The sequence below is a fragment of the Lissotriton helveticus genome, chromosome 9 (assembly GCF_964261635.1).
Source record: "Lissotriton helveticus chromosome 9, aLisHel1.1, whole genome shotgun sequence".
In the NCBI taxonomy this organism is placed as follows: Eukaryota; Metazoa; Chordata; class Amphibia; order Caudata; family Salamandridae; genus Lissotriton; species Lissotriton helveticus.
Window position 1 is genome coordinate 837,492,986 of NC_136070.1, and position 19,157 is coordinate 837,512,142.

Genomic DNA, 19,157 nt, shown 5'->3' on the forward strand with positions numbered 1-19,157 from the left:
GATAAAAATATCCTTTGTATTATACATAAAACACATTAGACCACAATCACATAACTCACTGTGCCAATAGGCACTTGTCATGAAGTCACATAGACCATAGCTCCCTTTCCCCTAAGGCAATGGTCATAAACATAACAGTTATTGTACTGAAGCCATACTTATAAGTTGTACAGGTTATGAATACCATCTTAAAACATTCCCCAACATCACAGGGAGAGCCACAAAGGTAACTACTCCTAAAGTGCACCTGTTATAACAGAACCATTCAGGAAAACCTTAGCATGGTACATAATAGGTAGCCCCCGTCGTAGAACTTGTTTTAACTGCCATCACATTTAGGGCAATAAAGCCAATGCTTACACTGTGCCTATACCATGCAAACCACGGGGCATGAAACCAACAGAGGAAAATGCTGCAGATATGTTCATATATACTACTATCAGCCACTCATGGTGGATGTAACACCCATCCATGCCATAGTCATTCAAGGAACAGCAGCTGTGCTCCTGCTATCAGAATGAGGGTAACCTGGGCTTCTTCTGCCAGCGCGAAGTGAGGGCCTCTATTGCTGTTCACGGGCCAGTAGCACAAAGCCCACACAGGCCTCAGTATCCCTGCACTCCTATTACAGGGAGTACATTACATGTGGCGTCTGGGTAAAGGGCACGGGGGCCTCCATCGAGCTTACCCTGTAGTGGAAGAGCCCAGTGTGAAGCGCCCTACCGGCTGCAATAGAGCTGTGGTGGGCAGAGCCTGGACCGGCCCCACTGTGAGCACTTGGCTCCCGCTCACAAAACCTGACTTCTAGCTGCCGCAATGTGTGCAGTTCAAGGGACTGCAGAAGCCCGATGTCCTTGCCAAACCATCTCCGGCTCTCTGAACCCCCCCTGTGGGGTGTAGCAGGGCGAAGAGCCACGCAGCTCTTTTAATCCCAGCAGGGATCCTCTTTCCCTCAGTGCGGCCCTCTGGCGTCTTCCTACCGATGCAGGTCATGCTGGGATTGGGTCTTCTTCCACAACAAGCTCCGCCTGGTGCTGGGCGGGGCTGGGGTGAAGACTGCTTCTTCCTGCTTCTTCCTCCAGCTGCTGAGGGTGGCTTGCAGAGGTGTTGCCTGGCGCTGCAGAAGCCTTCTATGGTGTCTGTTGCTCAGCAACTCTTGGCGAAGAGTGGAGAAGCATGGCTCAGTGGTAGTGGAGAAGCATGGCTCAGTGGTTAGAGGCGGCAGACCCGGAAGCTGAGATCAACCGTGGACCAGGGTTCGATTCCCCGCCTCGGCGGGTCTTGGGCTCAAAATTCCACGACTCGACAATTCTCGCTCTGGTGCCTACTCAACTCACGGGGTCACACTCTGCGACTCTGGGCAATAGCTTGCTTAATCTCCACTACGGCCCCTCGCGGCGGGATGCCTGGCTTTCACCTTGTGGACACCCTGCAGGGGTTTCTCACAGGGGAATACCAGGACGGGTTCCCTAAGCAAGCGCCGGGACGCTCACGGGCAGCCGTGCGCTTTACAAATCCAGCACATTTACATTTACATTTACATTTGGCGGTCCTGAAGTGCTCGCCCAGCTGGGGAGTGGCTGCAATTTGTTACCTTTGAGGTCGGAGACCTCATGGATGGCTTTTCACATGGGCTCCTCTGTCAAGAAAGTCACAAGAGGCTTTCTACAGCATACAATGGCCAGAAAAGCACCAGGACTGGGTAGGGTCCACTGTGAAAGCACCAGAAGGACGCTTCTCCAAAAATAAGCACCAGTATGGTGAAAATGAAAGTGAAAGCACACGGATCTGGTAACACAAATTGTAAAATAAAGTGCATGCACCAGAACCTTTCCCAAAGCAAAGAGAAAGTATGCAGAAAGAAGACTTTGATGTCCCTGAGTCTTCTTAAACAGGAGGCCAGTACACACAGGCCCTTGGAAACTTCTTTCCCAAACAGGATACCACAGCAGGGCAAAAAAGGTCAGTCCTTTTCTTTCACCACAGACAGAAGCAGCAACTGCAGGCCAACCCACCCTTCACACAGAAAGGGCAGCGCTCCTCACACAGTACTTCTGCACTTCTTCTTGGCAGGGTCCTCTTATCCCTGGAAGTATTCTAAAGTCCTGGGGTTTTAGGTGTAACACTATTCCCCCAAATTGTCATTGTTCTGTTTGTGGCAAGGGTCTCTGAACCCAGTCAAAACCAGTCCCGTGCTCCCTGGTGCAGCATGAGCACAGGGGTCGGAGACAGCATTGCGAAACCTGAGACACAGTCTATTCAGGTGCAAGCGCAACTCTTCGTATCACTCTAAATGCAGACCAGGTCTATTCAGCCTAGCGATGAGTCACCCAAGCAAGGCAGGGCAGACCTCAACCCACTGCCCACCAGTGACTGTCTAGAGTGAATGCACATCTCAGCTCATGTCAATCAAACAACAGATTCTGAATACACAAACAGGCAAGGGCACACAGAATGGTTAAACAAGAAAATGCATACTTTCTAAAAGTGCCATTTTCAAACACACCATTTAAAATCCATCTGTACTAAAATATGTGATATTAAATTCAGAGTTCTGAGAGTCTAAACTCCATTTCTCTATCTTATCCCAAGGGAAAGTTAGATTTGTGAGTTGTTAAAAATGAACTCCCATGTAATTCAAGGAACAGATAGCCTTTCAACAAAGGATATCTGCTGAAAAATGAAATACACAGTATTTCACTATCAGGACATGTTGAACACATCAGAACATTTCCTGCCTTTCACATACATTGCACCATGCCCATGGGAGTACCTTGGGCCTACCATAGGCGTACCTTACATGTAACGAAAAGGGAAGGTTTGGGCTTGGCAAATGGGTGCGTTTGCCAGGTCATCATGGCAGTTCACAACTGCACGTGCAGACACTACAGTGGTAGGTCTGAGACACATTAAAGGGCTACTCATGTGGGTGGCACAACCAGTGCTGCAAGCCACTAGTAGCATTTGATTTACAGGCCCTTGCACACACCGTACACTTTACTAGGGACTCACAAGTCAATTAAATATGCCAATCATGGATAATTTGTACAGAGAGTATATGCACTTTACCACTGATCAGCAGTGGTTAAGAGCCCAGAATCCTATAGCCAAAACAAAAACAGGGTCAGAAAAATAGGAGGCGAAGGGCAAAAGGTTTGGGGATAAACCTCTCAAAAGGGCCACTTCTAACACTCACTCTCCCCACCTACCCGCATTCATCATCACTGATATACACAAAAGATCTCTGCCAAAGAGCCCTTTTGCAAGGCACGTGGGGCACTGCAGCGTCAGCCTCACGAGGAGCTAAGCCCAATGCTGAAGTATGACACCCACGTGGGTGTGTGAGAGCACTACCTTCCAATAAGGAAGACTCCTCACTCCCGCTATTATCCATCCAGACACATCTTTCCTATGAACAGTTACTCTCCTTGTGTATTCATATAACACAACTAGTCATTAAAAGAAGCTGTCTAGCTCTTCAAAATGGCTGTCTTCCAGGTATATTCTGTTTGCAGGGTACTGGTCAACAATATGAGAAGATGGCGTGTATTCCTGGTGTTAGACCTGGCACCATTGGTGTGGGTCTCCCTTCCATTTGTTTGCTGTTGCCTCTTATGTTTTTTCTAGTTTTAGATGCTTTTGGGCACTGTGCCACTGCTGTTCAGTGCCACAGTGCAAGTGCTCCCTATGGTAAATTGATGTATGGATTAGTGACTCCATGATTGGCTTGATTGGTTTACGTGTCAGACCCTAGTACAGTGCACTGCGTGTGCCCAGGGCTTGTAAAATCCAATGCTGCTGGTGGGCTTGCAGCACTGGTTGTGCCACCCACCGGAGCAGCTTGTAAAGTGTGTCTCAGGCCTGCCTTCGCAGGGCCTGTGTGCAGTCTGGTACTGCCATGTTGACTGGGCAAGTGCACCCACTTGCCAGTCCCTAATCCTTCCCTTTTATACATATTAGTCACCCCTATGGTAGGCCCAAGGGCAGGGTGCATTGTAGTTAAAACGTAGGACATGCCCTGATGTGTTTGGCATGTCCTAATAGTGAATTACCATCATTTATGTTTTTCTCTATTGCAAGGCTACCTGTTCCCCATAGGCCAGAATAGGCAGTTAGATTATTTCATTTTATAATCCTAACTGACTCAGGGAATCAGGTAGAAATTCGAGTTTAGTATGCCTGAACTCAGAATGATAAAATACCTATTTTAGTGAAGTTGGTTTTAACATTCTGTGTTTGAAAATACCACTGTTAGAGAGTAGGTATTTTCTTGCCTAACTATCCAAGACTGCTTCTGCTAAATTGTGTATTCCTTGTCTGAAGTTTGAGTGACAGGGGCTGGTGGATTCCAGGAGACAGGGTGAGTCACCACAGAGCTGAATAGAGAGATCTGCATGCAGATGGGAGAGAGGAGTTACACCTGGGACCTGAACAGGGCTGTGCATTTCCTCCATAATGCTGGCTCCACCTCCTGTGGTGTGTCTGATGTCCCTGGCCTGCACTGTCTAAGGAAGAGAAGGAGTCCTGTAAACAAAGTGCTCCAGGACTGACCAGAACTGGTTTGGACTAGGCAAAGGCCTCTCTGCCTTCAGAGAACAAAGGGAAAAGTAGTATAAATATTGGGTCCCAGACCCTAGAACTTTAGATCACTTCTGGGAATCAAGACGAACCTTTGCTGAGGAGAAAAACCAGGAAACTGAAGGAGGAGACTACCCCTATGCTGCGTGTTGTTGGGGTTGGTCTACAGTGGTTGCTTCATTGCCAAAGAAAGGAGAAAAAGGACTGAGTGTGCTTTCATCACCTTGAAGAAGATCTCCAAGGGCTTGAACTTGAGCTTGCCTCCTGCCTAAAGTTTCAGGGATACAAAACTTAACCCCTTCTGTTTGCCTGCATCTAGAACTGCAGTTTTAGCTGCAGCGGAAGGAACTTGCAACACCGATACCGGCGAGCGACGCCATCTTCTGCACAGAAGCCGTGAGCGCTGGTCCGACTTGCACCGTAGACCCAACACCAGCCACCGTGCCACATCGATGCCAGCGAGCATTGCCGTACCCTGCCCGAAGCCATGAGCGCTGCTCCGACTTGTGCTGTGGTCCCGAAGCCGGCTGCTTGGCCGCATCAACTCCGACATTGACATCGCAGAGCAGATCCTTGACGTGGGTGACCGAGAATCCATCCACTGCACAACATCGTAAGGAACCGTGGTTTCGGGGCCATCGTGACATCACCTCCCTGATGCAGTAAAGAACCGTTGTCTCACCTCCCCTGCGCTGCAGTAAGGAACTGAGTCTACACCTCCCCTGGGGTCGTAAGGAACCAACGCCCTGCAGTGCCAACATAACCGCACCTCCCTGACGCCGTGAGCTGTCTTTGTTTTTCATCGCATTTCCAAGGTACTGTTCTTTGGGGGTCTTTGTGACTCCGGGCCCAACGCCGTGCACCTCGCGGTCGGCGCCGTACTTTGGCATTTCTCCCGTCACGACGTCGTGATAACTCATGATGGAGTTATCCATTGCTAGAGACTGTTTTTTAAGTGAACAACCTATTTCTAAGTATACCTTGAGGACAGTATAGTGGACTTTTGTCGTTTGGTCTTGTGTTAAGTCTATATAAAATACTTATTTTTATAAAACAACCTATGTGGTGTCCATCTGTAGTGTTGTCACTGTATTACTGTATGTGTTCACAAATGCTTTACACACTGCCTCTGAGATAAGTCTGCCTGATCCTGCCAAGCTACCAAGGAGATGAGCAGGGTTTTTGTAGGAGTGTAGCCCCTTACTCTGACTAGATGCAAGGGTCCCTATTTGTCACAGGTACCTACCTATGCCAACTAGAGACCCCCAAATCTAACACCTGGTCTAACATGATGAACTCATAAAAAACGTCACCTTCAAGCATTCTTAACTTTCACTACCCAACCTTATTTCAACACAGACATCAATGTCAATTTACTAAATTGTCAGGGGTGACCGAAATACCATCACACACTTTCTGGCCAGATGACAATACTGAGTTGCCATTTCTTCTCACCCTTAGAGGATTGGACAAGGAGAAGAAACTACAGAAAATGACTTCCTCTTAGACACATGTTTAGTTTCTGTTCTAGCAGCTGCCTTTGGAGCCTGCGAGGCCAGTGGTAGCAGGAGCAGTGCCAGTGCCATGAAAGGGCAGACCTGGGGTAGCCTGTGCTTCCCTTGGCTACCTCTAATTGATGTCCAGGGGCATGGAACTCTGATTCTGGTCCCCCACTTATCTCATCCAACACTGGTGTTAGTGGAGTAAGAAAAAACACATTTTGCATTCATTGGTGAGTGCAAATGCTGTTCTTATACTGGATGATTAGTGCAACTGCCAATAAAAACGTGCACTTCACCATGATTCTGAATTCTCAAAGAATGGAGGTTGAGCAGGCCCCTTCGCAGGATCCCAACCTCTGGAACTCAATTCACTTCGAATGGAAGAGAGCTTCTAGGAAGCGTTCCCAAACCCCAACATATACAGCACATATCTGTTTAAAACCATAGGGCAAATACTATTGAAGGATTTAGCACTCTTTCTTCTCCACCAGCTGGTTGTTGATCACCGCCACTACAGTCTCATTCCCCACATCAGAGCATACTTACCTGTTAGTAAGCTCCTCCACCAACAATGGCAATGCCAAAAGCAATAAAGAAAAATCCAGATAGGTAATATCCAGGTGCCTCTTTGCTTGTACTCATGATTGTGTCCATACTTCACGCCCCTTCTCAGTCAGACTAAGCTTAAGTTCGGAAAAACTGAACCTCCATTTTGCTGTGTCATCGAATAAAAGCCATTAAGACTCCATTAAAGAACCTCAACAGTCCTGTCGAATCATTTGGTCTCGCTCCAACGTCCTTAGACAGTGGATTAGCATCTGAGACCAAGACATGGTGAAGCCGATGCATCAGGAAATTGTGGTCCAAATTTCACACCAGGGCACAACGTTTCACTAGATACTATCCAGCAGATGGAGTGGGGATGTATGCCTAAAATGAGGAATACAACGTGTTATGATGTTTCTTTGTGTATGTGTGTGGAATAGTGTTTTCTTTCCTCCTTCAAAATTGGTGTAAACATTCCCAATTTTCCAGCAACTTGCCATAGCCACTCCCACATTTACGCCTATACACACTTTGGGGGGAGAATTCCTCCCATGAGAGACAGGACAGGTGTAGGTCTATGCCCCTTTCTGTGTGGATGCATTTAATTAACAGAAGCAGTGCTACATTAATAATACTGAACACACTCAGGAAGGCCTATGTGAGTTTTCAGATAAATTTGAGGTGCCTCTAAAGCTGCAAACTGTTTTAAACATATAATATTGCAGAGTTTAGATAGCTTGTCCTCAGGTAACATAAACTTACCTCCACTGGATGCAAGTCCGTGCCTAGAAATGTGCTCTCTCTTTCCATCTTACCAGGAGCTCATCACATTCGAATTTGCTTTTCCTGTGCACTAGCAACAAAACATTAGAGCAACACCTTTTTTTTTATTGAAGTTCTTGGGGTCACAAAATCATAGCAAACACAACACACATTAACATCCACAAAATACATGAATGCAAAAAGATACATAAGGAGAATTAAAGCAGGAAAGACACTATTTACCTAGTTACATAAGTCCATAATTACTCAAAATAGGATCTCCAAATTCTCTCAAACTTCCTCATCCCTCCAATTCGCTGTGCGTATAGTAATTCACTCTTTCTGACATTCTTCATTTTTTGAAGCCAAGCATGAAACAAAGGAGCCTGTATTAATTTCCAGTTTTGCAGTACCAACGACCTTGCCACTGCCATTGCAATAAACAATAGTTTAACCATCTGATCTGCAAATCCAAGATCGGAATCAAATCCACACAACATTAGTTTAACATTATTAGTAATCTGAATTTCGCAATAAATTCGCAAGTATACAAAAATCTTATTCCAAAAAGGCACAATTTGAGAACAGTGAACTATAATGTGAGACCAATTGGCAGGAGTAAATTGCTGGCATCTAAAGCAGTTGGCACTCGTATTAACCTACATTTTAGCTATCGCGGCAGGAGTACGGTACAATAGCCATTTGGTAAAAAATAACATTCTTCTCCAGTTAGATCCACGGAGTGTACTAAAATTCAATTTATTTATACTCTTCCAAGTGTTAACAGTAAGGACATGGTTCTCCTGGTCCTGCCATTTTTTAATAGCCTTCAGACTCAAATCTACCTCTCTATATTGAGCTAGACATCGTTTCCACTCCCCTGGCTTCCTAGTCCGTACAGTCATAAATAGGTCATCCCAAAGCTGAGTAGGGGGACAGATGTGCCTGGACTCCAATTGTTCCAACATTTTATAAATCAGAGTATAGGAACCTATTAACATAAAATTCCCCGGAATTAATTGTTGCATCTCTCCAGGAGTTAACCATACTCCCTCCCTTAAAAAATCGAATAGAGTATGAAATCCAGCACGATCCCAATGCATTACAGTATTTACTCCTAATTTAATTCCCATATAGGAAAAAGCATATATTAAGGGAGTTCCGGAATTAAGCTGAGGGAGAGAATATCTTTTAAGAATAGCGTCCCGTCATTTAAAGAACCAGTTCATAATCTTATATCGAACGAGTTTTGGAGATTTAGGAACCTTTAAAGGAGAGGGAATCTGGACCTCATGACAAATTTGCATTCCAGTTTTAAATCTATCTAAATACTGAGCAAAATATGCAAAATAATAATCTCTAATATTAGGTAGCGATAAACCTCCCTGTTAGGTGTCAACGTAGAGTGTTCCTATTGCTATCCGAGGGGTCTTTTTTGCCCATATAAACCCTGAAAATAAAGATTCGACCTTTGAAAAAAGCAACACCTTTTTGTTACATAGTTTTATATCGTGAAAGGCCATTTTATATGCGAGGTCAAAGCTAGCTTTACGCTTATTGAACAAGAACGCTGAATAACTGCAATATATTCTCTAAGGACATATACCAGAGGCGTTTACTCGAAGAGGTTCACATCTGCATTGACTTGCCCTCAGTGAAAATATGTAGTTGACCATTTCTGTGAGCGTGTGTGTCCCTGGGCTTTGCCCTGGTTTATACTTTTCGTTTACTTTTTGAATTCATTTAATGTCAGAATGGTTACATGGTTTGTATTGCCTTTTATAATTTGTTCCCTCTACTCTTGCATTTATTTATTTTCATCTGGTGTGAGTGAGTTGACATATCTTTTAGTTTGATAGTAATTGCTGTGTGTGCATTCTATTTACTCTAGAGGGCCTTTGAGGTTAGAGCTAAATGTAATGGGGTTGTTGCACAACAGCATTTAGGAGAATAGGAAGTAGTACAGCAGGACGACTCTGTTGCACACTCTTACACGCCTTCCGCCCTGAACTGTCCAAGTCCCTATTAATCAAAGTTCAAAGAGGGCACAGTCCTTTCTGTTAGTTCTATCGGTATGTAAAGCCTGCCTGAGTATTTCCATTTTAGATATTATGGGGGCAATTTACAAAGAATACTTTGTAGTACGACTTACTTTAAATGCTTTTGTGAATCACCCAGTATATGATTAATAATTTTAATTCATTTTTCAATACAGATCATTCATTCATTCACTCTCTATACTAAGGCAGGAGTACTAACTACTTTACCTACTCTATAATGCCACTTTTTGGGCGTTAGGAACATCTTAATTTTTAAGGATCTTTCCGTATTAGATACCAGCTTTTTAACATCATGTTATTGTTTTGTTATGTTTTTGTGTGATATGTTATTGGTATGTTGTGTTATGCTATTTTATGTTATGTTATTGGTATGTTATGTTAGTGTTATGTTACTTTTGTGTTATGTTATGGTATGTTGTGGTATGTTATATTATTATTATGTTATGTTATCAATATTGTTATGTTATTTTAGGTTATGTTATTGGTATGTTATTTTATGATATATTCTTTTATGTTAAGTTATGTTATTGTTATGTAATGTTATGCTATTGTTATATTATTGTTATTTGATGTTATGTTATCTTATTTTATGTTGTGTTATGTTATGAAATGTTTCGTTATGTTGCTCTGTTATGGTATGCTGCGTTGTCATGTTGTGTTATGTTATTTATGTTATGTTATGCTACCGCTGTCTTATTGCTATTGTTATCGTTTTTTAATTGTTATGTTATGTATGTTATGTTGTGTTAGGTTAGGTTAGGTTGGGTTAGGTTAGGTTAGGTTAAGTTAGGCTATGTTAAAATTTCCCTCCGAAAAAGTATTTACAAAATTTAAAAGATGCTACCTAAATATTCTACTAAAACATTTTCGGTCAGATGAAATTTGGGAGTGCAAGACCATAAAGAGGGATTATTTCAAGAAAAACATGGGGCAAGGCAAGAGATAGCTCACTTAAGTGAGGGTCGTTTGAGATCTATGTAAGAATCGCTGATCTGAGGGAGACGGGACAAAATTTGGATATAAGACCTTTTTTGTGAAAGAGGATTAGACAAGAAAGAGAAATGTACCTGTACATTTGCACTAGCCATATACAGAGAAAAAACTAAGCTTGAGGGGACTGGGAGAGCAAATAGGGCAATCTGGCAGTTCCCAAAGGGCTGGTCTGACAGGTTAGTGTATGGGCTGTCTTCTGGCTTCTGGTGTGCGTATTTTATAGCCCGATGGGCCTGTTTTTACTGTTGATTTCCCTGATATTACCAAAGGCATTGCATGTAGCAAGCACAAATGCAAGCAGTTTCCAATACCTTGAAAACGACTTGTACAGTGTGTCTTTACAAGTTTAAAACCACCCGATTAGCAGATGTAGGTCACTTTTTTAGCTGTCACATTGACTGTTTGGGGATCCCTTTTAGTTTGGTGCCCGAGCATATTTTGCATGAGTCCGACCATGCGGAGAGCAGCTATATACATCCTCATAGAGAAGGAAAAGAACCAACAATAACCTAGTTCAATAACATGCAGTACACTCATTTAAACTGTTAACCCAAGTTGTATTACCAGCCAATGCAATGATCACCATTCAGGATCGTGGTTCCCCATATTATGAACAGTGCTCTATAGCTGCCTAGCTCGGTTTAAGGTGTATACAAATCTTCAAGAGAACTCACATGGCACATTCACATATCACTTTAGAACACCTCTGAACATTTCAAAACAACAGTTGTTGCACTGGTTCTATCTCACATAAATAGTATGCGAGAACAGTATAGAACAAGTAGATTTGCCCCATTTGAATTGTTGGAGTAGGTGGTTGGAATGCCAGTAACTCACTGTTGTTCAGAAACAAAGTTAGAAAATGTGTATTTCTGAATCAAAAAGGCCGTGCCTCCATGACATGCCAAACGTATAGGCAGGAGTAGTAGGAGATTACAGGACTTGATGAGACAAATTTGTCTGGAGAAGAATTGGAAAAATGAAGATCAGTTCCATAAAAAACTTAGGGGCTCATTAGGATGGAGGATTCTCCGCATCCTCCGGGCCGGCGGAAGCCACCGCCGGCCCGGCGGATGCGGAAAATCCTCTGCGGACCCACCAAAGACCCACCGCCAAATTAGGATTGCTGGTGGGTCCTGGTTTCAGTCCGCCGCTTTTCCGCCGCGGTTGGCTTACAACCGCGGCGGAAAAGCTCTAACATGGCTGGCGGTGTCTATCAGACACCGCCAGCCATATTAGGATGGTGTAAAATGTATGCTTTTCCGCGGCGGCTTTTCCGCCGTGAAAAAGCATACGGACCTTCACTTCGGGGGCCCGTTGCGGGCCCCCTGGGTGAAGGGGAGGTGGGGGGTGCACATGGGGGGTACCTATGGTGCCCCCCTGCATATGCATGAACAAAGCAGCAGGCACCGCACGGTGCCTGCCGCTTTGTGCACGCAAATGCGGTGCATGCATTTTTAACATTGCGGCGGGTGCAGCTCGAAGCTGCACCCGCCACAATGTTAGAGATAGAGGATGTGACCGCCACCCTGGCGGTCACATCCTAATTGCACTGGAGGGACCGCCACGGCCCCTGCGGACGGTCCCTCCTCCTCTAGGGTGGCTGACGGACGCAAGTCCGTCCGCCATCCTAATGAGCCCCTTAACGTGCAATAAACAGCCATTCACACTACGCTCGGTTTGCCACATTGAGTCAAAGAATGGGGCTGCAGTGCTGGTTACTTTGGCTGTTTATTCTTCTCCACTAAGTGTTCAACCTAAGGAACTACAGAGCTTTGATTCTAACAGTTGAACTAGCATTGTGTAATAAACCAGTCATTCACTAAACAATATTATCTTTAGTATAAGAAAGCTTTGGTGAAATTTTGCCAGTAAGGCAATTACCTTTCCCCTACGTGAAAATATCATTTTACCCACTCACTGTAAATATCCTTCTTTTATATCGCTTCACTCTACAGTGGGGTGTGGAGATCTAACACTATAACGCAGAGGAGGCCCTTGGCCTAAATTCTGACTTTTCTGCCACTCAGTGTTAACTTAACCTTATAGGGTACAAGCGAGATGCTTTCATTAATTAAGGTTTCAGTTTCTGCTGCATATTCTCATCTGTCTACCCCCCCCCCCCTTTCCCTCCGAAAAAGTACTTTCAAAGTCTGCCAGAACTATAACAAGCTTTATGGACTTTAATGAAACGTGATTTCTTGCATAAAAATTCATTGTATTTTTTGTTATTTTTTTAAGGTGCCATACAGACCGGGAGAAGATGAGTTACGAAGTTGACGACTATGATTACAACACATCTGACTATGACTTACAAGTGATCAATTTCACCTTGCCAGACTTCCATGGCAAGGCACCGCCTCCTACGCTAAGCGCAGTGAGGGTGGTTTCCCTCGTGATCTACTGCATTGTATTCCTTCTTGGGGTTCCAGGGAATGGTGTGGTCATCTGGATGACTGGCTATGAGATGAAAAGGACGGTGAACACTGTTTGGTTCTTGAACCTCGCCATTGCAGACTTCCTCTGCTGTCTGGTGATACCGTTTTCCATCATGCTGCCACTCCTTGACTACCACTGGCCCCTGGGCGCGTTTGCATGCAGGGTCATCCCTTCTGTGTATCTACTCAATATGTACGCCAGCGTCCTCATCCTCACTGCCATCAGCTTGGATCGGTGCATTCTAGTCATGAAGCCAATCTGGTGCCAGAATCATCGCACTGTTCAGAAAGCCATGGTAGCTTGTCTGTCGCTGTGGATATTGGCGCTTCTCATGACAAGTCCCGCTTTCATTTTCAGAAAGGTTAACATCTCTGAGTCAATCAATAAGACAACTTGCAATGCACATTATGGCATCGCCGGTGATTATGCCCAAAATGTGGAGACCTCAATTGCTGTTTTTCGGTTCTTGTTCGGATTCATCCTTCCATTCCTCGCCATCTTAATTTGTTACACCTTGCTTATCGTCAAAGTCAATCGCAGCCACTTCAGCCATTCAAATAGGATGCTAAAAATGATCCTTGTTGTGATCGTTGGTTTTTTTGTTTGTTGGTTGCCATACCACGTGTCCGGTCTTATACTAGCCACCAACCATCCCAAGTCAGACCTTTTCAAGTCAACGAATGCTGTGGATTCTTTGCTCATCAGTGTTGCCTTCATCAACAGCTGCATAAACCCTGTTATCTATGTGATTTTGGGGCAGGACTTCAAGGAGAAATTCCAGAAGTCTATAAAGAACATACTAAGAAACGTGTTGACAGATGATCCAACTTCGTCGTTTGCAGATAGTAAAAAGACCAAGTCAACTACTGAAGAAAGACAGACTGACACAGTTGTCTGAAACAAACACATCATGAAGAAATATTTCTTCCTAAACTCGCCTTTACTGTTGAATGGCAGCGCCTGGAGGTCCCTGCTCTTGTTCACCAATTTAGACTGTATGTTAAGCGTTCCAGGGTACTTTAGTGTGAACCCAATCGCAACGTGCCTTCATTAAATCATGCAACTACCTTTAGGGACACCAATGTTACAAGGATATTCAATAATGCCACTGCTCATCAAATCATTTTTGTTGATGATATGGGGAGAGTTTGGAGAAGCTGAATCACATTTTAGAGAAGCAGCAGAAAGAGAGAGGGGTGAAAGGATATTTAAATGGAAGTGAGGTGATGCCGTAGTGCACGATTAGTATAACATGAGTAGCAATTTTGGGATTAGGACCCACAAAATATCTTGCTTCATCACCAACAAGAGGGAAGGTTAGCATAGAGCATCTCATAGGTCACAAAATGATTCACTGGTATGGAAACATGTCATCAAATAGGTCTGGCAAAACTATATCTGAAAGAAGGCGAAACAGGCAGAGACATTTTGGCATAGGGTTTTTTTAGAAGTGTGAATCATCCATATCTCTAATTGTATTATTTTATCAGTTATAATGCACTGATGTGACTGTTTGCACTAATTGTGTATGCGCTCCTTAACATGCTTCAAAACTTAATTGAAATCTTTCTTACATTGAATTTATTGCTTATATTTTCAATTGTTTAACAAGATATTCTAAGGAGAAATTTGATCATGCACCAATGTTCTTCAGCAATCAAATTCTCTTCATCAGGGTAATTTCCCCAAGCAACTCAAAAATCCGGATGATATAATGGAGTTCAAGAATACATAGTAAAAATTACTGCTTGCCACCTTTCTCATCGCTGTTAGCGAGTAACACTCATATGTTCTTCCTACAGCTAGGCCATGTTAGGCAGTATTAGCCAAATACACAAAGTGGGTAGTGGCTGGATCACAGCAGTGGCGTAAAGAAAGTTTATAGGCCTCACCAGCAATGTAGATGGAGGGGCCCGGCTCTGGATTTTATCCAGAACGCTCAGACCTGAGTACTGTGTTGAGGGGGTCCTTGCAGCTGACCCCCCCCCCCGCACAGAGGGGATGCAGGTCTGTGTTACGTCCCTGGATCACAGTGTGCCGGTCTTGACAGTTTTTGAACACCCACAAGCCCATGAATTTGTTACAATTTCTAAAATCTTCTCTCACCTTTTCCTGCAAGTGTGTGGAATTCTACAGCAAAAGGCTGAAGTAAATCCCTTACCAGTAAGGGAAGGAGAACAAGCTACCCTAAAAAAAGATGGGGTCTGGGGGAAAGGGTTTCTCGATAGGGAAAAGCACTTTTGGGCATCAAATAAAATAAGAAAAAAGTGCATTTGCACGGAGGGTCACATTTCCCCAATACATAATTTCACTGTGGATACAACTCTGCACTTGGGAAATAGAAAATGTCATATGACATTCAGAGTAGTATGCCTGGAAAGTTGGCACAGCTTACCAGTCGTACTATCGGAAGTGTTTGTGAATTCCCAAAAGTCGTAGATTTTCACTCTTGCATGTGTATGATGTGCATGTATGACTCATTTGTGAAGGATGCTCATTGGGTCTTATGCTATGTTAAGAAGTTGTATTAAGCACTTGAATGCCCATGGGCGTCTTGGCGCTAACTGAAGGACCATATGAGAGATACCCCCTGAAGAGAATAATAGCAAGACCTAAAGAGCCAGGTTTTTAGTCATTTCCTGAAATCCAAGTGATTTGGCATCGATTTTAAGTAAAAAGGAAAATTATTCCAGGCTTTAGAGGCACCCATGACAAAGGCTTTACCTCCCCATGAGGCTCACCTGTACCTGGGTACTGATACCAATTTAGCTGAAGTAGATCTTAAGGGTCTAGAGGGTGAATACCAGCTGAAACTGTTTTTAAAAAAATCAGGACCTTGGTTATGCAAAGCCTTGTAGACAATGCAGACAGTCAGCCTTAAAAAGCACTCTCTGACTCACAGGGATCCAGTGTAGCTTTTTGATGGAATCTGCAGCAGAGTGAGATCTCGGGATTTTCAAAAGGATTCATGCCGCCGCATTTGGTAGAGTCTGCAATTTGTTTAACACCTGATGATGGGCATTTAGGTACAGACTGTTCGTATAGTTAATTCTAGACATCACCATGGAGGTGACTACTGTTTTGTAAGTATTTAGGTATACACGGAAGAATCTTTTAAATTAGTTTCAAGGTATAAAAAGCAGCTGAAGTGACTGAGGTTTTGGCAGCAACAGAATGTGCTGTAGATTTGCTAATGTTACAGAGAGGTTGGTACGGAGGGGATGAAGTACCCCCGGCTGTACATTATGGAGACATTGCAAGTCATTGAGTTCTGTGCCAATAAACAATAAAAATCAACCCGGCCAAAGACATGAGTTATTTTATGAGGTTACTCAGCTCCAAATTGATGTCCATGTAACTTATAGTTGAGGGTATTTTAGAACAGAATGTATGGCTAGTCCAGCTACTTTTCTACAACCAACGTTATACTACTGTTGCGTTACTTGTTGCTTTATACGAAAAAGAAATGTTGTGTGGCGAACTTTAAAATACATGTGGAATATGTATTGTGAAAATATGCATGCCAACATGCTACTTGTAAGTGAATATAGCATATTTTTAAAACTCCTTCAACAGGAGCTGTAGTTTAGAAAGCGCATTAAAATAGATTTCTTGTAATGAACTCTAGCATTCCAATTACTAATTAGAACTCCCTATCTCCTACATACTGTTACTTTTGAGGAAAATTATCTGATAAGCTAGTAAGTTTGTTCATTGTTTAAACAACAGTTGTAATTCTGCAAAGTGACCTGCTTTTCACAATGTCCGAATGCTCTGATGGTAGGAATTGTGATGTCACAGCTCAATGGAAGTAATTTATTACAACTGAGGAGTGATGTTGTTTTCTTATTGTAGATGCATGATGATGATGTCACAAGTAGATTGTGATAAGAAAATGAGGTAACATGTTTTTATAAATGTATTCAAGGCTCCTTTTATTACGCAAAGAATTAGCGATCAGTAGTTGGCAATAACAGGGTTATTTTCCAACAAGGAGTCCTGAGTGGCATTAAATAGACAACAGAAGTTTGCATTGATGTCAAGGTGGAAAACTCCACATTAGTGGCAACTACACTTCTTCAAGCTATATGTTATGTATGCCCTCTAATCCTCGTCCTTAGCTCAGATGACCTTATTTATCAGCTGCGCAGAAGAAGCAGTATCATTGGAAAGCCATGCACCACATCATTTTGCCTCCTTTAGCCCTATAATTTACATATAATATTAATCTGGGATTGTGTCACCCAGCACCCCTGCAAATGCACAAAATATATTGAATACCCTGTACCATCCCAGAGCACCCTTGAAACACCATCCCCCACTCCATCCCAACATATAAAAAAAACGAAGTACCTGTCGTCCTTCCAAATTACCCCACCACCTTGGAGAACACCCCTTACCTGCCCATCCAATAATAAAAATTGTGTCTTTTCGTCTTCATAAAGAATTTATGAAACACCATGTTCGAAAGGGGGTTCTCTAGTTGGCAGAGGTATGCACCATGTCCAAATGAGGACTCTTCCTACTAATCAGGATAAAGGGATTACACATCAAACATAACACCTGCCCACCCCCTTGGTAACTTGGCATGAGCAGCCAGGCTAATTCCAGAGGCAATGTGTAAAGCATTTGCACAAAACACACTGCAACGCAGTAAAAACACCACAAAAGGACACCACACCAGTTTACAAAAAATAGCCAATATGTATCTGTGTAAAACAAGTCTACAACTATAAAAAATTCTCCACACCGAGATCAAAATATGAAGATTACAAGAAAAACCTTAAAATACAGCTCCTTGTAGTCAATAGGTCCATAGCAACATCATGAACAAATAAATCCAACAGTTCTGTCCGACCTCGGTGTCGCGGGCCTACTACGGTGTCAAAAAGACTCACAAACAGTACCTTGGAAATGTAGGGCATTGTGGACCTTGCGATGAGGTCCGGCGGTCAGTGAAGGAGTAATCGGGCCCTTGAAGTCACAGGCATTGCAGATCGAACTCTGTGATGTTGATGTCAGGAGCGCCTGCGTTGGCAGGTGTCGGGGCTTTGGTGTGAAGTGGAGAGGTGCAGGTGTGGTGCCCTCAGGTCAGGGTGTAGGCAGTGGCTCGGTGATGGCATCCAGTGGTGTTGGTGAGACCAGGGTGCGGTGCGAAGCGGGATGGTGCTTGGCGCAGTGCTGACAAGTCATGGTGCGTGCAACAGTAGGGCTGTCGGCACAAATTCTGAGTTCAGAGAGCCTAAACTCCACTTCTCTATCTTGTCCCAATCGAAAGTAACACACATAAAAGGTTACAGTGTAGCTCCCATGATATCCTATGGGACAGACAGTCTTTCAACAGTGAAAACAGAAATACACAGTATTTCACTATCAGGACATGTGGCACACACCAGTAGGTGCCCTACCTTTCACCTACATTGCAACTAGCCGATGGGGGTACCTTGGGCCTACCTTTGAGGTGACGTACATGTAAGAAAAGGGAAGGTTAGGGCCTGGCAATTGGATACATTTGCCAGTTAAACATGGCAGTAAAAACTGTATTCAGACACTGCAGTGGCAGGTCTGAGACACCTTTGAAAGGCAACTTGTGTGAGTGGCACCACCAGTGCAGCAGCCCGTGTAGGAAAGTAGGATCTGCTTATTTTGGTTACCCCCATTTTTTGCTGATGTCTCACTGTTTTTGGACTAGTCTGACTATGACCCTGCTATCCAGGACCCCAGTATATCTGCTTTCTCTCTTAAGTTGCTATGTATGTACTTTAGGTACACTCCAGATTGGATACCGGGGTACCCTTATGAGTCCCTAGTACATGGTACACATGTACCCAGGGCATAGATACCCCAGAGGCCTCCCAAGGGCTGAAGTATGTATTATGCCAGCCATGAGAGGCCATTATAAATGACACAAGAGGACAGCTACTGCAACCTGTGTAAGCTAGTGCTTGCACCACTTACTTAGATATGGGTTCACTATATCTATCTATATCACTACACTTAAAAACTTAACAGTCACCCCTATGGCAGGACTTATCAAGCCTGAAGGCAGGGTTCTGGGGTTTATGTGAGAGGGTTCCCCTGCATGAGTAGGGCACCTCTGCAGCCTTCGGAGACCATTATCCAGGGTTCTCTGTGATGCATCCAGACATGTAGTTTTATTTGCATTATAACCTCGGTGTAAATGCTGACGTTAAAACAGCTTCTTAGAAACATGTCATGTTTGGTGTCAAACACCTTGGAATCATACCTCCACAGCAGTAACTGGTGTGGGAGGTAT

The 19,157-nt window shown here is 43.7% G+C and overlaps 1 protein-coding gene across 1 annotated transcript in view; it reads left to right on the forward strand.

Annotated features, from left to right (window-relative positions):
• Positions 1-16,498, forward strand: part of C5AR1 (complement C5a receptor 1) — a 30,090-nt gene extending 13,592 nt beyond the window's left edge. Inside the window, exon 2 of the mRNA XM_078661007.1 lies at positions 12,683-16,498. Coding sequence (XP_078517133.1) covers positions 12,705-13,778 — 1,074 coding nt within the window. The 5' untranslated portion in view covers positions 12,683-12,704 and the 3' untranslated portion in view covers positions 13,779-16,498. The remainder of the gene's footprint in view (positions 1-12,682) is intronic.
• Positions 16,499-19,157: the final 2,659 nt, after the last annotated feature.